General features: G+C 41.7%; 1 protein-coding gene across 8 annotated transcripts in view; it reads right to left on the reverse strand.

The window, feature by feature from the left end:
• Positions 1–22,186, reverse strand: part of BDNF (brain derived neurotrophic factor) — a 64,212-nt gene that overhangs the window by 34,022 nt on the left and 8,004 nt on the right. For 2 of the 8 annotated variants that reach the window (XR_008703105.1, XR_008703106.1), the window contains exon 2: positions 7,002–7,510. The exons of 2 other annotated variants lie outside the window; for them this stretch is intronic. Coding sequence is in view for 1 of the 6 variants with exons in the window: in XM_055549174.1 (XP_055405149.1) it covers positions 1,777–1,806 (30 nt within the window). In the remaining 5 variants the exon portion in view is untranslated. Of the gene's footprint in view, positions 1–1,772; positions 1,886–5,518; positions 5,812–6,660; positions 6,854–7,001; positions 7,511–22,186 lie in introns of those variants that run through there. 4 more of the 8 variants (XM_055549178.1, XM_055549176.1, XM_055549177.1 and 1 more) reach the window with 4 other exon arrangements.

Genomic DNA, 22,186 nt, shown 5'->3' on the forward strand with positions numbered 1-22,186 from the left:
TGTAGCAAGTAAATAAAATCAGAACCTTTGTACTCAGTGCTTCAGCATATATCGTTGAAAATAAAAAATGTTAAAAAGGAGGCCGCTCTTCTTCCTGGCGGGTTATTCTACATTTGGCTACTATTAAAACACTAAAAGGACTTGGTGTAGATATTGAGGTATGTATCTGCCTGTTTTAAAAATCTCATCTACAACCCCAAGTGCATCCTAAACCACCCACACACAAACACCACACCCCTACCAACACATACACTCACCAAATCTGAATAGGGTGGCCAGGCAATCCTAGTAACCATAGTCTTGGAAAAGAGGCTCAGATGGCACAGAAGCCGTTTGGCTGGTAAAGCTGGTGATTTTGTTCTCTAGGTGGCGCTATTCCACTTTTGATGAGTTGATGAAATTCCTTCCAACTGTCTGTTTATTTTCTATTTCCATCATATAAATCTTAATTTTATATGTACTAGTTGTAATTAAATGACAGATTGCCTTCCAGTTTGATTTCAATAAGCTCTTTTGAAGTAAAGTGACTTTTTCACCACTTGATGTTACACATTTCCTAGTTCTGTTGTCTTAGAGTTAAGGAATCTTCCTTTGCCTGACCTCCTCCCTTTAAAATGCAGACGCATGTCAGAAACACAGAGGGGCATCATAAAGCTTCAGCCAGACCAAAGGAACCAAGATGAAAGCACATTTAAGAGCTACTAGGTTCTGCGAGCTCTCAAAATCAGGACATTACTACCATGACAACCAATGAAAAGTTTTTTCAAGTGAACCTTTGGGGAAAACTGCATAACACACGTTGTTCTCTGGGCTCTTTGGAAATAAACTTTTATTTTATGATGGCTGTCATGGAACTTTGTGAAATGACTTTGCTTCCCCACCCCCAGTCACTCTGCTGTCCGACACCCACCCCCCAATTCATCTAATGAAACCCATGCTTAAACTTTAGACAATGTATAGATGAGACATCAGTGTAATTAGCCACTTCTTAGTATTCAGTGTTATCGGGTCAGATTTGTTTCACCAAAAGTGTAGTGTCACAGAGTTTGTACTTGAATTTGAGTACTTTCATTTAAAGAAAGCTCCCACACTACTTCTTTGACAAGATACTCATGTTTTTCTTACAGAAACAAGAATACCTTCCAGTTCACTTAGAAAACATGCCCATTTACCACTCCGTCACCCCCGTAAGTTTTCCCAAGTCCATATATTAGTGAACTCCACTGTTCCATATCTATCATCAATAATGATTCCATATATTTAATAACTAGGTCCATGATTTTTCTAAGCCTTTGGTGTGAGTATTCTGGAAAGCCAGAGTGCATTATTTACGATTAAGCAATTCTAGGATTTCCCTGGTGGCTCAGTGGTAAAGAATCTGCCTGCAGTGCAGGAGACCAGGGTTCGCTTCCTGGGTTGGGAAGATCCCCTGGAATAGGGCATAGCAACCCACTCCAGCATTCTTGCCTAGAGAATTCCATGGACAGATGAGCCTGGTGGGCTACAGTCCATAGGGTGACACAGAGTCAGACACAACTGAAGTGACTAAGCAGCAGCAGCAAATAACTTTATGACTTAAGAGGAAGTTTAAGGAGACTTTGAGGACGCACATGTCTAGCTTAAAAATACCAAAGGCTTCCACTGTTTCCTAGGGTTAAACGCCATGTACAAATGACATACGGATTTCATTTGCCAACATCATTTACTGTTTAACGTGACTCCATCTTAAACAGAGTAAATGGATGCAGAGTGTAACCAAGAAGTTCACTTACTCACTTCTGAAGCCCATCTGGGCATGTTATTCATCCTAATAAAGAAAATTCACCACAATGCAGTTAAACATTCAAATGATTTCTTCCTCCATGAAGCAACAGCTAGCCGTTTGAAACCCAGAATTCCCCGGAATTTTCTCCTCCATTCCTCTTTTAAAATGCAATTCACAGCTTGAGATTACAGAGTCTGCCGGTGGCTGAATGACTGCACTAGATGGCTGAGAGTCCTTCAATTAAGCAGCAATTTTGCAATTAGTGGAAACTGAGGGAACCATAACAATCATTTGACAACAAGTTGAGACAAGTTAGCAATTACCCTATTAAAGGGATACATTCACATGCATTGGGCAGAGCTAGGCTAGGGGAGCCCCCTCACACAAGCTGAAATCTTCTACACAGGGAAATGTAAATGTAAATGTTTCAGCCATTAAAATAAATTCAGTTTTATGGACATCAGAAACGGCAATGGTTTTCATTTTAAAAGATACTCAGAGTTGAGTTCTCATGTACTTTTCCATTCTGTTTTCATTCAAGCAGCCTAAAATCAGTCTGTCTGCTGTGGGACTAACTTCCTAAAACTAAAATGTTAATGAAGTACTTGTAGATTACCTTTCCATTGTGTACATCTTCAATATTCTAAAGCTTAGTAGAAGATTAAGTCTATGGTTGAGACCCAAAGCTGCTGGCTCTTACATTCCACAAATTTACACCTGCATATAGGGCTGTGGATGTGTGTGTATGACCAGGGTGGGAGGGAGGTATTGGATACTAACAGCAGGTTCTAAAGACAAAAGTACCCCAAATCAACAAGCTCTTTGCTGTACTATGAGGTGGGCATGCTCAACTTGCTGTGTGTTAAACTGCAAACCAGAGCTATTTATTTTTAAAAGAAATGAGATAATCAATTATCTGCTTTTTGACTATTGAAAAGCTGGAACTCTTGAAAGATTCCAGGAAGAGAATAACTTACATTCTAATGGTGCCCCTATTAAACCGAAAATTCAAGGATTTTGAGCCAGGATTTTAGAAATTTGCATTATTTGCAGAACTTCCCTCTCTCCAGGTGAATCAAATGAACCAGCAACATTCCAGCATCTCCCCATCTCTCTTTGGCTATTTTCAGATTTAGGCAATTAACTCACATAGTATAAATGAATCATTTGAGGTGAGGTCATTGTATTTCTGGCAAATGATCATTTTCTTGGTTCCTTCTGTTTGCAAGTAAAAGTTACACTTATTGAAAAGACATCCTAAAACAGAGTTCCTAAATGTTTTATTTTCTGGACACCCAAATGTTAACCCACTGTAAGTCTTAAATAATCTTAAATATGATCTTAAATGAGATTTCCAGTTACTAATTCAGCTCTGAATAGGCAATGAAAGGCTCCAAAGGTATGTGAAAAATTACTCTGTTATTTTCCTTTTTAAAAAAATGTGATGTCTAAGTGTGTCTGCAATGTTCTAATGCTTCAAAACATGTACGTAAGTCTTGTTTATCTGGAAATCATTTCTTTCTGCTTATATCATTTATAAATAGAAAACGTTTTGTAATGACTTAAAATAGCTCTACATACATAATGCTTCTCCTGTCATAATACTTAGTACAGGTCTATATTTACCAACATTTATCACATTTTGCAAAATAAAGTGGAAGAAAAAAAAAAAGACGACTTTATGGCCTGGGAATTCCAGTAATGGTGACCAACGAGTTTTAAATTCCAGTAAAGGTTATGGTTACATTTCAACAAGTGTCTCTTTCCTTTCCCTTACCTCCAGCAGTAAACTTGCAAAAGAAGAATCTTAAGCAAGGTATTTGCAAAATCAAGGGACAGGAGTTAATGACCTTAAGCAAGGTATTTGCAAAATCGAGAAACAGGATTAATGATGGTTTTAAAGGGGTGTGGTCCCTCAAGTCAAAACTTTATGATCTATTGCTTGTAATAATTTGGAGTACTACATGCCATAATCTCATAAATTTTCAACCTAAAAATCATAATGTTGCATGGGTAAACAAACACGTGTAGACGAATTAAATCAGTACCTCAATAAATTAAAATGCAAAAAATATAAGTAAATACAAATATAATTTTAAGGCCAAAATGGCCTCTGACTTTATAACAGACTCACATAAAATACTTTTTTTTGGGTAAAATTAAGGTAAGGGGTATTTTCCCAGAAGTTAAACCAATTTGAAGGTCTCATTTAATAACATTACATCCTATTTAAAATCAATATGCAGTTTTATATGCAGTAAAAAGAAATCAGCGTTCCCAATTACACATGACTTTGCTTGAAAAAGATAACTGTACTAGCAAATTAATAAACACTCAGGAATATGCTTTTCTTTACTTCTGGCCAAGAACATTCCTGCACTCTTGTCAGAAAATATTCGCTGTTTACTGCTGACATCGAGGAGTAAGTGTAAGATCCCTGAAGGACCCTAAACTGAGATCCAGGAATCCCTAACACACCACCAACCATAGCCTGTGAAAGCTCCCCCAGCTCAAGGAAAACTTGCACTGGAGCCAGGGAGGCGCGACGAGTCGAAATTCATCCGAGTCGGGAGTCAGAAGCGTCATTCAACAAGTCCCTCCTACCAGCTACCGAAGAGATCCCGCAAAGCCATCTCTTACCACTCCCCCAGCCCCCAGCCTCCCGCCCCTGCAGCCGCTCTGGGTAGCTTGGCCGGCAGAGGGCACCCTCTACCTTCCCTAGCGCCGCTCTCCCCACCCCCTCCTCCTCGCGGCCCCTCCAACAGTGTCCGTCCACCCCGCTCCACCCGCAACACAAACAGCATCCTTAGACGGTGACTCTAGTTCACCCCAGCAGTCCCAAGGCTTTTCTTCCCTAGGGGGTGCCACCAGTCTGGAAGTCCCCTTCTCTGCCCGTCGAGCAAAGAGCCTCCAACCCTCAGCTATTTCTTTCCAGGCACGGCTAATTCACCCATTTCCTCTTCCCGGCTGTGCATGGCATCCCTGGGGACCTACCCGAGTCAGAACATCACCCTCCGCCAAACACACACACACACACACACACACATCCCTCCCAGCCCCTGAAAGCCAAAACTTTTCACTTTTCTGCAAGGTGCCTCAAGGGAGGTGCCCGGGGTGGGGAGAGGCGTGAGCACAACTAGCCCCGGAGTCCCTCAGCCCCTTTCAGGTCCGAGCTGCAGGAGTGTGTCAAGTTTCCCAAGATAAACTCGTACTGGACCCGTATACGTCCGCTTTTAACTCAGCTCCTGGGGAGCAGGTGATGATGTGCAGCCCTGCTGAAGCCCCGGGGACGCGGTATGCGGGCTGAAGGAGCAAGCGGCCCCCCAAAACCTGCGCAAGGGCCGCCCAGCCCTTGGGAAAGATTCGTATCTCAGCCCCAGCCCCGTCACCTCAGTCGGGGCCCCCCAGAGCTGGCGCCCTAAATCGCTCTCACGACCCCTCCTCTGCTGGGGGTCCCCGGGGCGCCGTCTTCTCCCATCGCGCAGCTCTGCGTCTCTTCTTGGCTTTCTCCCCGCCACTTCTGGGCTTCCCGGGGTCCCCTCTCTCTCGGGCGTCCTGGCTACCCCTCTGGATCGTGCGGTGGGAGAAGAAAGCTCAGCAGGAACAACTCAAAATGCCCCCTTCTCTTGGAGGGGAAGAAAGGAGTTCTGGCCTGTTCCCCATAACTTCGCCCCCACCCCTCTCCGCCCCAGCCAACTTTCCCTGGCGGACCGGCGGCTCTCGAGCCAAGCCCCAGGTCCGATGCTCGCCTACCTCGGGGTCCACACAAAGCTCACGGGTCCCCGGCGGCGGAGTCACATCGTCGTCCCGCTCCTGGCCCCTGCGCCCAGCCCAGGTCCCCGTCGCGGAGCCGCTCGCCGCCGGCCCCACAGCAGCGGTGGCAGCTGCGGTTCAAGCGTCTCATCAACGCTTCCCGTGGAGGAGGTGGGGGGCGCGCCGGGCCGGTTCCTCGGCCGCGCCCGGAAGCCCGCGGCGAGACGGGGTGCGCGGGACAGCGAGCGGGCGGGTGCGCCCGGGCGCGGCGGCAACGGGGACCCGGAGCTCCAGCCTGCGCCTGGAGCTCGGGTCAGACATTATTTAGCTCTTCGGTTGAGCTTCGATTGGTCAAACGGCACCGCCCCCCGCCCCCCTCCCCCAGCTCGCCCGCGCCACCGAGACCCGTGCGGGGCGGCCGCTTAAAGGGAACGCTGTGCCTTTTCCTCGCCCCCGCTCGGCCCCGGGGAGTCCCCGGGCTGCCCGGGCGCCCCGGACCCGCGCGCCCCCGTTCGGCCAGTCCCCGGGGCCCTGCGATGTGGCCCTGTAAGCCCCGCGCCCGTCCCTGGGGCGCCTCAACGGGACGCGCGCGCCACGCCCGCGGCTCCGATGGGTGACCTAGCCCCGGCCCGGGGGAACCCCGCGTCCCGGGCCCTCCGCGGAAACCCGGGCGGTCCGCGCCGGGACTGAAGGGAGCGAGCGCGCATCGGGCGCCCCCGGGGTCTCGCTCCCCTCTGTGGCAACTCCCCCCCGCTTCATCCCGGCACCTAAGTTCTGTGGGAGAGGGCGTGCGTTTCCCGGGCCACGGACACACCTTCCCGCACCTTCCCGCACGACGGAGCTTGCCAACGCGAGCACACAATGAAATCGCACAGAGCAGGGGGGCTATTGGTTTACTCCGCTGCCTTAAACACGCCGCGGCTTAAACAGAGTTCGTGCACTGACCTCTCCGGAGTTTGCCTAATAGGAATCCAATCAAGATAATAACGGCATTTTTTATTCATGAACACCCCCAGATAACGTTACACCAAGTTACTTGCTCCAGTAGGGAAGCCGAGGCAATGACAGACCTCACTCAAGCCACACGCTTTCTAGTCGACCAAACAAGAGGGAAAAAACGGAGAGAAAGAAAAGAAACCCACCTTTTCAGTCACTACTTGTCAAAGTAAACATCAAGGCAGCTGCTCTGGGGAAGACTTCGGCCCCGAAACTCCCAGACTCTATTCTTTTTTTCACGTTCCCTTTGGTTAAAAAGAAGGGGTGGGGTTGAGGGGAGTCTTTGGTGCCCGCTATGTACTCCTTCTGGTCTGCAGCAAAGAAGTTAAATTATTGATAGTGGAAATTGCATGGCGGAGGTAATACTCGCACCCCCTGAGCGAAGAGCTCCATTTGATCTCGGCAGAGGCTGGGAGATTTCATGCTAGCTTGGGGGGGGGGCGGGCAGCGGCTGCGCGAGCAGCCTTCTCCGGGTGAATGGGAAAGTGGGTGGGAGTCCACGAGAGGGCTCCACGGTGCCTTGACGTGCGCTGTCATATGATACCTCCGCTGCCTCGAAATAGACACTCTAGTGCACGAATTACCAGAATCAAAATTCAGCGCATTTAAAATGATACATCTTTTATTAGAAGAGTTCCGTTCCAGGGCATTGCATGGTTCTGCAGATGTTTTCACTTCTCTCCCTAGCAAACTTACACACATAAACCAACCCTTTTAATAAAGAACCTGGGTAGCAAAGATAAATAAAAAGCCTTCTGTTTTAATGTGTGTGTGTGTGTGTGTGTGTGTGTCTCGGGGTGGGCAGTTGTCTCAATTAATCCTCACTTCGCCCCTCTTCCCCCGCAGCAGTCTTTCGGATTCTTAGTTGCAGGTAGCCAAGACTCTTGCAGAGAACTTCATATTCACTTTCAATATACTATCGGACAAACGCTTGCAACCGTCTGTCTAGGTTCCTGCTTGAAGGCGGAATTTTCTTCCCACTAGTTCGACCAGTTCCTGCGCGAGAGTACAGACCTTAAAATTTAGAGTAAGGAACGGAAAAAGACCCTGACATTTAACTTGTAATCCTGGGACCTCTTCCGAGCATAGAAACCACCTGTGTTTTAGTCGCTCAGTCGTGTTCAACTCTTTGTGACCCCATGGGCGGTAGCATGCCAAGCTCCTCTGTCCATGTAATTCTCCTGGCAAGAGTACTGGAGTGGGTTGCCATTTCCTTCTCCAGGGGATCTTCCCGACCCAGGGATCGAACCCAGGTCTCCTGCATTGAAAGCAGACTCTACCATCTGAGCCACCAGGGAAGCCTAAAAAACCTCCAGGGTTGCCTATTAAAATGTAGATTTATCCTCCTGAAACTGTGATTTAGTAGGGGGGGGAGCAGCGTCCAGAAATTAGCATTTTAACAATCACCTCTAGCGATTGGGAAGCAGAAAATCTGGGGTCAGCTTTGAGAAGCACTCTTTCTTAAGCAATGCATATTTGGGTGTCATAGGAATCTCTCATTTCCCCCAAATTTGGTAGGCATTTTTATGAGTATGTGCATTTCTTCTGTAATCTCAAAGGAGTTTGACCTAATCATTGCTAAGACTCATTGCTTTAAGAATTTCTCTAAACACTCCAACATTAATTTGGGGAAAGGGAAAGATTATAAACAGTTTCCTCCCCTGAACCCTTCTGTGGTTATCAAGAATGTGCTGTTGAACTGAATATGTAATATCATTATATACTCAGTTCAGTTTGCCTAAGGGTTTACAGTTTTAAAAAAAAAATGAGTGCACTTATATTAGCTGTTTTAGAGCTTCTAAAGACCAGTCACAGAAATTACTATTCTTATTTTATAAATGAAAACCGGAGGCTGAGTGCCACGAAATCATTTGCCCGAGTTCACACAGCTAAAATGCCAGAGACAAGACTTTAATAAATCAGGAACTCCAGCTAGAAATATCCCTGCCTCTCCCCACCCCCAATAAGGGAAGCTATGTTTCTTGGAAGTGTTATCAAGATGTGCGATCTTTCAGCGCCTCTTTGCAAATTGTTGGACTGAATAGTCAAATTATTCAAATATATGCATATTCTTAGAGTGTCACACATTTAGCTTTGCACCTCTATCAACTTGACAGTATACATGACCGGCACAAACTACCCTACAGCACAGATGGTGAAGTATATTGTGGAATATTTAATGTATGTGAAATATACAGGCTACTTGGAAGCAATGAAGGACAGAGGTCATGAAGCCCAGCTTGGCCCCCTCAAAAAACCTCTGTATGATTCCCTAGGACATCCCAGATGGCTCAATGGTAATGAATCTGCCTGCAATACAGGAGACTTGGGTTCAATCCCTGGGTTGGGAAGATCCCCTGGAGAAGGAAATGACAACCCACTTCAGTATTCTTGCCTGGGAAATCCCATGGACAGAGGAGCCTGGCAGGCTCCATGGGATCACAAAAGAGTCAGGCACAACTTAGTGACTAAACAACAAATTGATTCCTAGGGGTGTAGGCTGAGTGCAGACACAATTTCTTTTAATATGGAAAAACAATTTGAGAGGCTAGTTTATAAATCAAAAAAAAAAAACAACTGTACTGCTTTATAAAATACTGGAGGAGCCCTACCCTAAGCTCTCTCTCTATATATATATATATATTTATGACTTGATGATAACTTTATATATATATATTTATGACTTTATGATAACTTCAGTGCTTACTTTCCAACTTTAAATTTGCTTGAAAATGAGTTATTTCTCCAGGTTTTTAAGCTCACTTGTAATTGTGTTCCTTTTGGAGAAATACCTAACCAGTGAATATCAAGAATCTGAGCATTCTCAATGCTGCTAAATGAGAAGTTATGGCAAATCTACCTACTAAATTCACATTGCCACGTCAGCATTTCTGCTGAAAGTGTTCTTATTTCTGACACTCTGGTTGTATGTATAGCCAATCTTCTTATTCCTACTCTCCCTCGATGTTATACAGATGGATATATCCTTACTTTCCAGTGTGTGGTGCAGTTTTACTGAGGAAAAGACAGACGAGCCAGAAATGGCAAGAATATTTAGAATAAAAGAAGATCAAATGCCAATTCAGATAAACCTTCTGATGAATCAGACCTCTGGACACTTCTGAGCATTTCCCAACTTTCTGATTTGTGATAATGGTGTTACCAAAACAATAAAAACCCAGACTTAAATGCTTGCCTATTTGCCTTAAAAATACATCTTACATTAAAAACAATGATGCCAAGATAAAGTTGTACCAGTGTCTTGACTGGAATTCTGAATAATTTTTTTATTTGGTTAATTCAGGTGGCATATAGAGATAGTGTTAGAGGTCTAAGATCAAATGCTTTACAAAAATCATTTTCCTATTGTGATCAAGGGTGATGCTGAAAATATAGAGCACGTATTTCTGATTCTTTTTAAAGATTGGTCTCTAACATGATAGCTGTGAGAGCAAAGATTCCAAGTTTGTAATCTGAATATTTTCTCAGTCACCAAAAGGGGAGAGGATTTCACTGCTTGAAAAGAAAATGCTCTCAATTCTACTTTTGTGGGACCTACAAAATTAATTTTGAATTAATCAAATCTCTATTTTTGGTTGCTGCTGTTGCTAAGTCGCTTCAGTAGTGTCCAACTCTGTGCGACCCCATAGACGGCAGCCGACCAGGCTCCCCTGTCCCTGGGATTCTCCAGGCAAGAACACTGGAGTGGGTTGCCATTTCCTTCTCCAATGCATGAAAGTGAAAAGTGAAAGTGAAGTCGCTCAGTCATGCCCGACTCCTAGTGACCCCATGGACTGCAGCCTTCCAGGCTCCTCCATCCATGGGATTTTCCAGGCAAGAGTACTGGAGTGGGGTGCCACTGCCTTCTCCGCTATTTTTAGTTAGGATCTAATCAATCCTTCTAACAGAATATTCTAGAAGGACAAAGGTCAGGGAGAAATTCCCATCTATTCTTGTCAGGAAATACGAACTAATCCTTATTACCCAAGTGGGAGCAGAGGCAGTAAGCTCAGATGTGACATTGACATATTTTTTTCTATTAATAATTTTAATTGGCTGAGGTCAATTCTACTATCACTATAAGCATTTTATGTTTAATTATGTTTACTTAAGTTTCCTAGTTACCCCTGTCTTCAGTCTTCCTTGCAAAAAAAAAAAAAAAATGTCTAGGATCAAATCAACTGACCTCAAAAACGGCTGAAAATTGGCATAACGGAAATAATAAGTAAACAGAAAACTCTCCGGCTGAGCCGAGTGGCAAAGATGTTTTCAAATTCATGATGTATGGTTTCAAAGGGCCAATACAGTGTGAAACTGTCACTCATAATCCTCCAAATTATTGAGCAAGGCCTGTCCTGAGAATAATCTTACGGGAAAAATAATATCCCTATTCACTAGATGGTACCTTAATATGAGGTGTACTTCTTACCGGTAAGCTTGTCATGAACCATAAGAGTAACTGTGTGCCATACTGAAATACATCCAAATGGGTCAACACCTGTTACAGAAATTATGTAACCAGTGGCACCCCACTCCAGTGCTCTTGCCTGGAAAGTCCCATGGACGGAGGCGCCTGGTAGGCTGCAGTCCATGGGGTCACTAAGAGTCGAACATGACTGAGCGACTTCACTTTCACTTTTCACTTTCACGCATTGGAGAAGGAAATGGCAACCCACTCCAGTGTTCTTGCCTGGAGAATCCCAGGGACGGGGGAGCCTGGTGGGCTGCCGTCTATGGGGTCGCACAGAGTCCGACACCACTGAAGTGACTTAGCATGGTCATTAGTGATGAACAAAAGAAAAGCACAGTAAGAAAATGTTAGAAGGGCCAAGATTAGGAGAGTAGCGCAAAAAGGTCAAGAACTGATCCCATCTGGGAATAATATTTAGCTGGATCAAAAAAAAAAAAAAAGCATAAAAACCATTATGAAACAACTAACTCCCAAACATATGCGAGTCATCAACTCGTAGCCCTCCAAGTTACCAGAGTTCCTGGAGAACATTTAAAAACCAATAATGAGCAATAAATTGGTTTACTTGTTACAATGTTTCTACAAGGATAGTCAGAAGGGACCTGACTGTGGGCTTTAGGACAAAAGTTAGAACTGACAATGGTAGCTGATTTTGCTGGTTTTGCAGGGAGAAGAGCCAGGAAGAACTTGAGCAAGTTTAAACCAAAGCGTTTTAGGACATTGAATCAGGTTATAAGGAGCAGGTTACCTTATTTTTGAAACCCAACTATTTAGGTTGTGTGATGATGGGAGTGAGAGATTTTCTACTGCTAAATTTTATATTCTTCATGGAGAAAGTTAGCAACGTATGCAAAAAGATAATTTAGAAAAAACAATTACTGAACTTCCTAAAGTCATATTTGAAAAACCACACCAAGAATTTGGCCTATTTTTCCATGATTCTGAATCTACACAGTGTCTATGGTGAATATTTTTTGGGAGGAAAGGCTCAAGGTAGGAATAAAGTCCCCAGTGGTACCCATGCAAGGATTAGGTTTTAGATTTGTGTCACATACAGAATCATTTAGAAACCTCTGACACTCTTGGCCTTCTTAACTTCAGTTTACTACCTTCGCTTCATAGTTCCATTCATTCAGTTGATGAAAACTTGCTGAGCACCTCCTACCAGACAATGCTCTATGGACTAGCATCCATGCAAATGAGTAAAACACATCTTAGCCCTTCAGCTGCTCAAATTCTCCACCTAAGGTTTGTGTTTTAATCCATTGGGCCACATATGAGTTAGTTAAAAGTAGGAAATTATGCTTTGTTTAGTTTTGTTTTCCCTTGCCATGGGTTTACTGTGTAGAAAGATGACCATCAGCATGACCCTAGTGGTCAAGGGGTAGCAGTGATGGACAAGAAACCTGCTCCCAAAGCTGAAAGGGCAGCTAGCAGCTGGGGAGGGCCCCTCATGGTTGATCAGTGCCCTAGCCATCTTTGGTTAGCAGTGTTTTACAGAAGGCAGACAAAGGATAAGAAATTAGGGTAGAGTTAGTGATAGGGAGAAAATGAGACATAGCTTGGGAAAATAATTTTTCTAAATATGATCAGGTAGACTTATAAAATGGGCTCCTCAGGTGATGCTAATGGTAAAGAACCCATCTGCCAATACAGGAGACACAAGGGTTCGAACCCTAGGTTGGAAAAATCCCCTGAAGGAGGGCATGGTGACTGGCTCCAGTATTCTTTCCTGGAGAATCCCATGGACAGAGGAGTCTGGCAGGCTACAGTCCATAGAGTCACACAAAATCAGACACCACTGAAGCAATTTAGCATGTACACATGCAGACTTATAAAAAGACAGATCCAGAAGGGATCTTTCATGATTATCTCCTCTTCCTCACTACTCATAGGCCTATCACAAAAGACCAGGAATATAGACTACACATACTTCTTCTGACGACCTTTCTAAGAATCCAGTCATCATAGTGCTTGGAAGTTCCCACTTGTAACATATTTTTGTTCTTGTTGCAATTTATATTTTATTTCATTTCATCCAACCTTAGTGAAGATAGAGACCAGCTGCTTCCTAACCATCTTGTGTTATTAAGTCACCCCTCAGCTTTTCTCATAGCGAGAAATCAGATCTCACAACCTTTCTTCATAAACTCCAACTTCCAACCCATTAATCATGTTCTTTGGTCTACCCTGGACCTCCTCCAAGATTTCCATACTCTTCTGAAAATGTAGAGGCCTGTATTAGACATGTCTGTGAAATTATCCAGGGCTCAGGAAACATGGGAGTCATGAATTATCTGAACACAGCTGTTGGGAAAAACTAAAGGGAAGATTCAATCAGATTGATGAATCCTTTCCTTGCAACTTGGAGACAGAAGCGGTTGTTTCATAAAAAGATGATCCTTTATGTCAAAGCTATATATTCTATCCTTAGTTTTCAGATGAAACATTTTTCAAACGAAACAGATCTTTAACGGGACATTTTGTTTTTATTTATTCTCAGCAAAATTGTTTAAGCACAAGTAATTTTTCTGTTCTCCACTTAATGTCCCAAGTTGTAGACTTTATCTGATAAATTAGGATAGTACTTTCATAGTCTCAAGTAATTTCTCTCGGAAGGTAAGGTCTACAAAATACTACATGACTTTTGAACTTTGAACTTTCTCCTAAATTAAACCATGTCTTTTCATTTCATCTGCATTCCAAACCTAATTAGAATACAGTAAAACTGAGTTGAAGTCCATAAGAGAGAATCAAGCTAACCTACATGATTCCTAGAATCAAGTTTAACTGATAATTTCACTTGTCAAGAATACCTCTGTTATGATCTCACAATCTAATGTGACCAACTATTTTGGGACTTCTAATTCTTGATAGCCCAGTTGAAGAGCATGAGATTAGCATAAATATCATCCCCACTACTCCCAGTTGTCTGTTTAGGCCATGTTGAAGGAATTCAACGGTAACTTCAAAATCAATCCAGCAGTGGATTAAAAGAAATTAAGCCAGACACGGAATGAAATCAATGCCCTAAAAAGAAACTGAGTAGAAATGGGTAACATTTACTTCCCCTTCCTAACATCATTTGGAGAAACTGTCAGGGCACTCTGTGGCCAAAAGATTACTAAGAGATTTGCTTCTAAAACTTTAGTGTACCAAGAAGGGTACCAAGAAGTGCAAAGTCTGGCTGAACCTAAGAAAGAGTGATGGTGATACAGATGGACAAGACAAATATAATAGCTCATAAAACATGAGGACAAAGAGATGGGGTAGAGTGGGAAGTGAATGGGGAAAAGCAGAGCCACACATTTAAATTCCAAGATCTCTTCATTATTATTATTATTGTCATTTTAGTTATGGTTACATATATCTTCAGGGAAATTTATTTTTCTCTGCTTGGACTGAAGTCATGACCTGGGAGAGGTGGTGATATATAAGAGGTGGGGGAAAATAGATGCCCAAGTTTGGAAGTCAGATTTTGAGTCTATGATACAAATTAAATATATTTCTAGGATGCAAATTCAGCTCACAGTCAGTTTTACTCAAAACAGACTCCATACTGAATTAGAAAAATGAAGACCCAACTCTTTATTATCAAATTGTATGCTTCTCCCAAATGCAGTAAAATTTTTAGCATTGAGAAGCTTTTATTTCAGAGACATGTTTTCCAGGAGGCTTTGGGAAGAATGAGCCGATGCTATCATGCATTCTGGCCTTTTTAGCAAAAAAAAAAGTTCCCAGGATAAATAACTGAAGTTAACTTGCATTGCTCATTGCTTTATGTCTATGATGAATGCTAACTTGAATTACCATTCTCACATAATAAACATATTTTTATGGTATTACAACCAGATTGTGGATGTAGATCATCTTAGAACTACTTTGCAAGCCAAATTTCCATTGCCTTTCATTTTATCTGCACACAAAAACTAATTAAAGTGAGTAAAAATAAGTTGAATTCCATAAAAAAGAATCATGCTAACATACATGATGCCAATTTATCTCAGAAAATATGTCAAAGTTTGACATATTTTTGACTATTTGCTTGACTAATTAACATTTTTTCTAATTTTACTTTTTGTTACTGTGTTTTTGATAAGTCAAATTGTTATTTATTGATATGATTTTGTCCTCCATTCCTAGGAAAAATTTATAACGTCTAATTTACCCTTCAATGAATTGATAAGAGCGCAACTTCAGGACAGTATTTAATAATAAAATTAATCTTGAAAACAGAATTACATGTATAAATATCATATGATACAAAGAAACAGTCTCAAAGAATATTTCTTTGGAAAATGATAAGAGTTAAAAAAATATAAAGTTTAAATTAGTAAACATTTCCTAGCATTTTTAAGAAAAAGGATTTTAAGGAATTTTAGAATTTTTTCCTTATTTTTTGTTGTTTTAAGAAAAATATATCAATTTTTTGTTTTGCTTTGTTTTCCTAGGGTAAGAGGGGAGTATGCTACAAGAAGAAATAAATAAAGCTGTTGCCAAACCTCAGATAAAAATCTAGAACCAACTGAAAACACTGGGAATAATATAAGAATCAATGAAAACTTGAGGTTTCAATTCATCTTGTCTTAGTTAGTGTCTCAATAATCATAAAGTAACTATGGAGTATTGAAGAAATTTAAAATACTATAATTAGTTTTGTCCTGAAAGTGAAAGTGTTACCCACTCAGGCATGTCCGACTTTTTGCAAACCATGGATTGAAGCCTGCCAGGCTCTTCTGTGAATGGAATTCTCCATGCAAGAACACTGATGTGGGTTGCCATTCCCTTCTCTAGGGGATCTTCCTGACCTGGACATCAAACATGGGTATCTTGCATTGCAGACTGATTCTTTATCATCTGAGCCACCAGTAGGATCAATGGCGTATTGAAGAAACTTAAAATATTATAATTAGTTTTGTCCCAACAATTTGAAATTAGCAATGCCTTACTGGAATGCTGTTAACATTTTGTTAATTATGTTTATATTTAAGAAATTAAGGTATATACACAAAAATCAAGATATTTTGAAAAATCAAGATAATCAAAACCTTGCTCAGGCTATTTATTGTTTTCTTATGTTTGATTATTAGAAAATAGAAGAAGTATCATTATCATATGATATGATTGTAAGTCCTTCAGTAGTCAAGAGAATTTGGGTTCTTGTTTAAACGCTATCACTCTCTGGTCATGTGACCTGGAAAGTCACTTCACCAGCCCACGCTTGTTCACATCAATGCTATCAGTTTCAGAGAAATGTTTATTGAATAAGTGGAACAGCGTTAACGACTGTGCATCTCAGTCACCTGATCAATGAATGAGGCCAGGACAGCAGGCTATAAGCCGCGGTTGCCAAGTCTAGGGGCACATTCAGACTTCAGCTCAAAGGAATACATAATTCAGGTGATTTTAGTGTACTAAGGAAATTTGTCAACTAGATCATCTTTAAGGTTCTTTTTTTCCATATAAATTTGAACTGCTTACAGGAACTGTATATCTTTGGTAAACTAAACTTGAAACTCATGTAATTATTTCCCCTAAATTTAGAGCCTTGAGCCAAGGTAAGGAGTCATACTCTTCTGCATTTTATACTACATAGTTATCTCTGATGAGGTTTTAGGTAGACTTTTTCATACACCAAAATGTCCTTTAATATCATCCTTTCCCCCTGGGCTGGTTTCTTAGCTTTAGGACATATCAAATGCATTGTGAGTTCAGGCCATCCTTCCTTGCATAGATCACAGTGGCAGTGGGATGAGGTTTTTTCATAGCCTCCAGATCCTTGATTCTGTATATGACTTTGGCAACTCTGCAAAGACCACTGACTTGTACTATCTTGGACTTACCAGTTTGCATCCATTCCCTCATTAAAGACCACATCTTTCTAAGAGTTGTTTTCCAGGAGGAAGATGGATGAAATTTATTAGGAAGATGCCCAAGTGGATGTTTAACTCCTTTACCCAGACTACCCCCAGCTTAGTTTCTAGAGCTGCTATTCTGAGTTCTGAGTTGGTGCAAAGATGCAAAGGACCCAGACACCAATACTTGGCATTCTCCCAAACGAGATGCTAATTCCAGAGAAGTTCCAAGTTTGGAGTAGGGCTTTGGGAGGAAGAACGTTAAATTGCACAAGAAAAGCCAATAAACATTTTAGTCCCCAGCAGGGACTATAAGCCTTGTAATTACATTTAGGATTGTGCTTGTCAATCCCCTTCTTCTCCATCTCTGTAAACAACATGTTAGCTTTGGAAGTTTGTCATCCACTGGGTTTTTGGAGAAGGCATTCCTCATCACAGCATCTGCAGTGCTATAGCCAGTAACAGTTTGAAAAGGCAAATTTATGAAAAGGCTTCTAAACATACTAAATCCTAATCTAAACAATTTATAACGTTTCTTACTCAATAACTCTCAGAAGTCAACTATCTTGGAACTGCCCTAAACAAGTTAAGAAAAGAGTCAGACATCATCCATGGGGTTCATAAACTAAAGTAAGTGGAAGGAAGAATGTGCAGGTGAAGTATTCCATGGAGTAGTCTTTCTCTTCAATGACTATATACTTATTTCTGGACAATATATACTTATTTCTCTCTTGTTAGTGTTTTAAACATGACAACAATTATAATAAGAACAACTAAGATTGTGTAGGGGCTTACAGATTAGTTTACTGAGTAAAAGAAAGGGCTTGGAATTAGACAGACCTGGGTTTAGTCAAGTTTAACCACTTTTTGACTCTGCTAATTTAGGATATTGGCTCAGACGGTAAAGCGTCTGCCTGCAGTGCAGGAGACCCGGGTTCAATCCCTGGGTTGGGAAGATCCCCTTGAGAAGGAAATGGCAACCCACTCCAGTACTCTTGCCTGGAAAATTCCATGGACTGAGGAGCCTGGTAGGCTACAGTCCATGGGGTCGCAAAGAGTCGGACATGACTGAGTGACTTCTCTCAAGGAATTAACTGCCTCAGTTTCCTTATCTTTAAAATAGGAATACTAATAATCTCTGCCAAGAAAGATCATTGCAAGAACTCAGCTATGGGAATGTAGAACGCTCATCATGGTGAACTCAACAAAGTTAAATTAAATGATTAATTTATTTGATCCTCCCCCACTTTAAGTGGTAGCACTTTCTCCATATTATGATTGTGAAAACGGGGTTTTAAAAAGGATAGGGGACAATCAGTGGTTTGAAAATCTTTCATTAGTTAGCAAAGATTCAATATAATTCTAACGCAGCATCTGTGGCCACTGATGTTGAGATTCTCAGACATACCAAAGGGTTGTGTTAAAGATCTCTTGACAAAAACGTGTGTGCCAACCTGACAATGAGGAATCCAAGTCTAATCTGTGTGGTAGCTATTCCATAGGGAAGTGTAATATTATAATGGACTTTGGAACTAGAGAACATTAGGTTTGAATTTTAGCTTTTCCATTTAAGATTTGCTGTATAATTTGGGGTAAATAAACTATCTGAGCTCCAGTTTCCTTCCTTATACAATAATATAATCTGTCTCAGAGAATTACTTTGAGGGTTAAATAATAAATGTCAAATGCAAAGGAAACAACTTAGCACTGGATAAATGCAAAATGAATGCTATCCCGTCCTATCATAATGTGCACGTATTTTCTCATAGTGTAGTAATGACAGAAATGAAGTCTTTATAACCTCTTGAGGTTAGTGAAGCCACACCAGGAATCTGAGGCAATGCTCCCTAAGTCAATGACCAGAGTCTGAACTTTTTCTCTTTATCAGTGGAGTGATGGATTTCTAGAGCATTGAGGGTAGTGCTAGTGGTAATAAGGATAAACCTCAGAGTAATAGGGGCATCCCTGGTGGCTCAGTGGTAAAGAATCCACCTGCAATGCAGGAGACGTAGATCCCTGGGTTGGGAAGAACCCCTGGAGGAGGAAATGGCAACCCACTCCATTATTCTTGTCTGGGAAATCCCATGGACAAGGGGCCCTGGCAGGCTACAGTCCATGGGGTCACAAAAGAGTCGGACATACTAAACAACAACAATAGTAAGCTCAGCTCATAGAAACATGTCTACTACACCTTAGCCATCTCATCTGCTGGTTCTTTATCCACTTGGCAACTTGTTAAATGGCAGAAGTGAACTTTAAAAGTTTTCTCCAAATGCCAATTTCCTTTTGCCAGGATGGAACATTCAATGGCTCATACTGAAAGGCAGGGAGAGACTAAACTAACATTTCTGAATCTATGCCATGTTAATAAGCACTCCCTTCCCCAAGTGTTCTATTGTCAAATATGTTTGGGAAATGCAACTCAGTAGTATTTGCCAGACTTTGCCACCAATAGAAATCAGTCACCTTTATACCACATGTCAGTTGTTACAGATATCCCAAAATACACAGATGCTTATCATTCCTGGAAAACTACAGTATTCACCTTGCTGCTTGATCTTATTTAGTTTTTAAGAAAGCACATATATTGGGCATCTGACTCATAGCTCAGTTGGTGAAGAATCTGCCTGCAGTGCAGGAGACCCAGGTTCAATTCTCAGGTTGGGAAGATCCCCTGGAAAAGGAAATGGCAATTCACTCCAACACTCTTACCTGGAGACTCCCATGGACAGAGACTGGCAGGCTATAGTCTATGGGGTCGCAAGAGTCAGACACGACTAAGCACAGCACTGCGTATCTATTACTATATCATGCAAATTGACTTTTTAAATATTTGTACGACTATATTCCAATGTAATTGACTTTCTTTGTGATTGTATACTTTTAAGTTTTATTCATTTAGAAACATTCTGAGAAGGGTTTATAGGCTTGACCAGACTGCCAAAAGAGGGGAGTCCACGGCACAGAAGTGGTTACCAACCACTTGGTGGTAATCCAAGTGCTGTGAATCCAACACACCCCAAGGAGAAGTAATAGCAAGGCCATTCTCAAACACTGGCTATGGAAGTTGTTGGGGGAGAAAGAAGCCCTTACTGGAGGAGGAAGGTAAGAGTAAAAGAAATCATTGTTTCCTACCAACACAACCAGAACAGTAATGAGTAAGGATGGTAGAGATCTAGCTCAGTGGACAAACGGATGTGAAGATTACCCTGAGAAAGGACACGTCTATTTAAGAACACATCCAGTATTCTAATACTAACCCTGTTTTGGTTTTCTTTTCTATTTCTCTGCTCAAATTTTCCCATGTTTCCTCTCTTTTTTCCCATTCACTTGCCCTGTAATGTCCTATCCCACAGGCATCAGATGTTTATGGAGCCTTTCTGCAATCCCTCAGTTTAGGTATTTTTTCCCACAGTCACGTTATTACCTAGGGATAGTAGTAGTTGCTATTGTCCTTGAAGAGGGAGATAAGACAAGTCACTTCCAACTCCTGCTGATGCTGATGGGTATGGGGCTTAGCATACTCTGAAGGAATCCTGAATTCCATAACATCATAGCATGCACTCCGGGCACAAAGATCTCAAAGCATCTTCTTCTGCTGTTACAGGCAATTGATTGGGTTTCCCTTTTCCAGTGTGAGAAGGTTTTTAAGTGCATTTAGCATTCACTCAGAGGTTAAAAACAGTGGCAAAGTACTTTCTACCTCCTGGGGTGATCCAGAAAATGTTCATAAATGGTCAAAAATGCCTCACACAGGCCACAGGTTTCTCCTAGCTTCAGACGAAAGTTAAATTTGGAGGTCACACACTGCTAAACTGTTGATTTTTAGCAACTCGACTTTTAAGTTTTTTATTTTTAAATTAATACTTTGGAATATATTTTCCCATTTGTCTAAAATAGAATTTGAGAATGATGCATGTCATCCTGAGTGCATCAGAAGTTATTTTAAATATGGCATCTTTATAAAAGTCAATAGCTGCCTCATCAAAGGGCAATCATGTCCAGTGTGGGTGGCTGTGCCAATTGTTTTTGAACTACTGCAGCGATCTAGCCAATCCCAAGGAATGGCTTGCAGCCTTTCTACACCCACATTTTTCTTAATTATCTCCACCAGGCTGAGTTAGCTAAGGACAGACCTATAGCATTTCCTGGATGTCAAAATGCCCACACACCTTCTGCAATCCTTGGGCTACCAGCTCCCTTTCATGTTTCTCCTGGTTGGTCTATCTAATTACCTATTATCATGTGTATATAATGCATTATTCATGAGGCCCAGACAATTTCAGGGTGTAATATCTTTGATTTTAAAAGGAAATGACCTGAAAAATGAGAACTTCTGCTGGCACAAAGAAAACAAGCATTTAATTTGTTAGTGAGTCTCTCATCAGCCCATCCCTTTAAAAAATAACCTGCAGAAGTTTGAGATCATCATTCAGATGAAAACTTTCCAAGTTTGTTTCTCAAAAAACGATTGGTTCAATATCCAGATTCTTTCTATGCTAGATTCAAATAAGTTGCTTTGATTTTTCATAATGTACTTCCTAACAAAAAAAGTTAAAAATTGGTGACACCCAAAATTGTGCATCATCAAAGATTAGGGTAACTTAGGCCCAAGAAATAAGTTAGCCATCATATCACTCAAACTTGGAGCTAAAATGGAACTCAGAGTTTATCCTAAGAACATCCTCCTTGTTTTCTGTGTGAGGAAATACGGATCAAGGGGGACTAATTGATTTTTCTAGCTACTGGTAATTAGTTGGGAGCAGAGCTTGAACTCAGGCTTTTAATCTACTTCACTGTGTTCTCTTGGAAAGATAAGAATCCAGAAGTCTATCTTCTTCTAGGGAAATTAAAGGACAAATCAGGTCTCTAAGCTGTAAGTCCACCAAGCTAAGCACCTTTTAGTCTTACACACTGCTGAATTTCCAGACTTTAGCATAGTTCCTGGCACATAGTAGATTGTCAGTTAATGCTTACAAAATAAATTTATGAACATTAGAGTCTCTATAGAAAGCATTCCTCTTGGGCAAATGGAAAATGGCCTGTTAAGCTCATGATCCCCATAAATATCAGAGTACCTACTAAGAGAAGCAAGATCCCAGGCATTCAACACTAGGATGAAATTCCAGAGGGTTAAAAGAAAACAGGGCTTCCCAGGAGGCTCAGCAGTAAAGAACCTGCTTGCCAATGCAGGAGACATGGGTTTGATCCCTGGGTCAGGAAGACCCCCTGGAGAAGGAAATGGCAACCCACCCCAGCATTCTTGCCTGGGAAATCCCATGGACAGAGAAGCCTGACCGGGTGCAGTTCATGGGGTTGCAAAAGAGTTGGACACGACTGGACAAC

The sequence above is a fragment of the Bubalus kerabau genome, chromosome 15 (assembly GCF_029407905.1).
Source record: "Bubalus kerabau isolate K-KA32 ecotype Philippines breed swamp buffalo chromosome 15, PCC_UOA_SB_1v2, whole genome shotgun sequence".
Classification (NCBI taxonomy): Eukaryota; Metazoa; Chordata; class Mammalia; order Artiodactyla; family Bovidae; genus Bubalus; species Bubalus kerabau.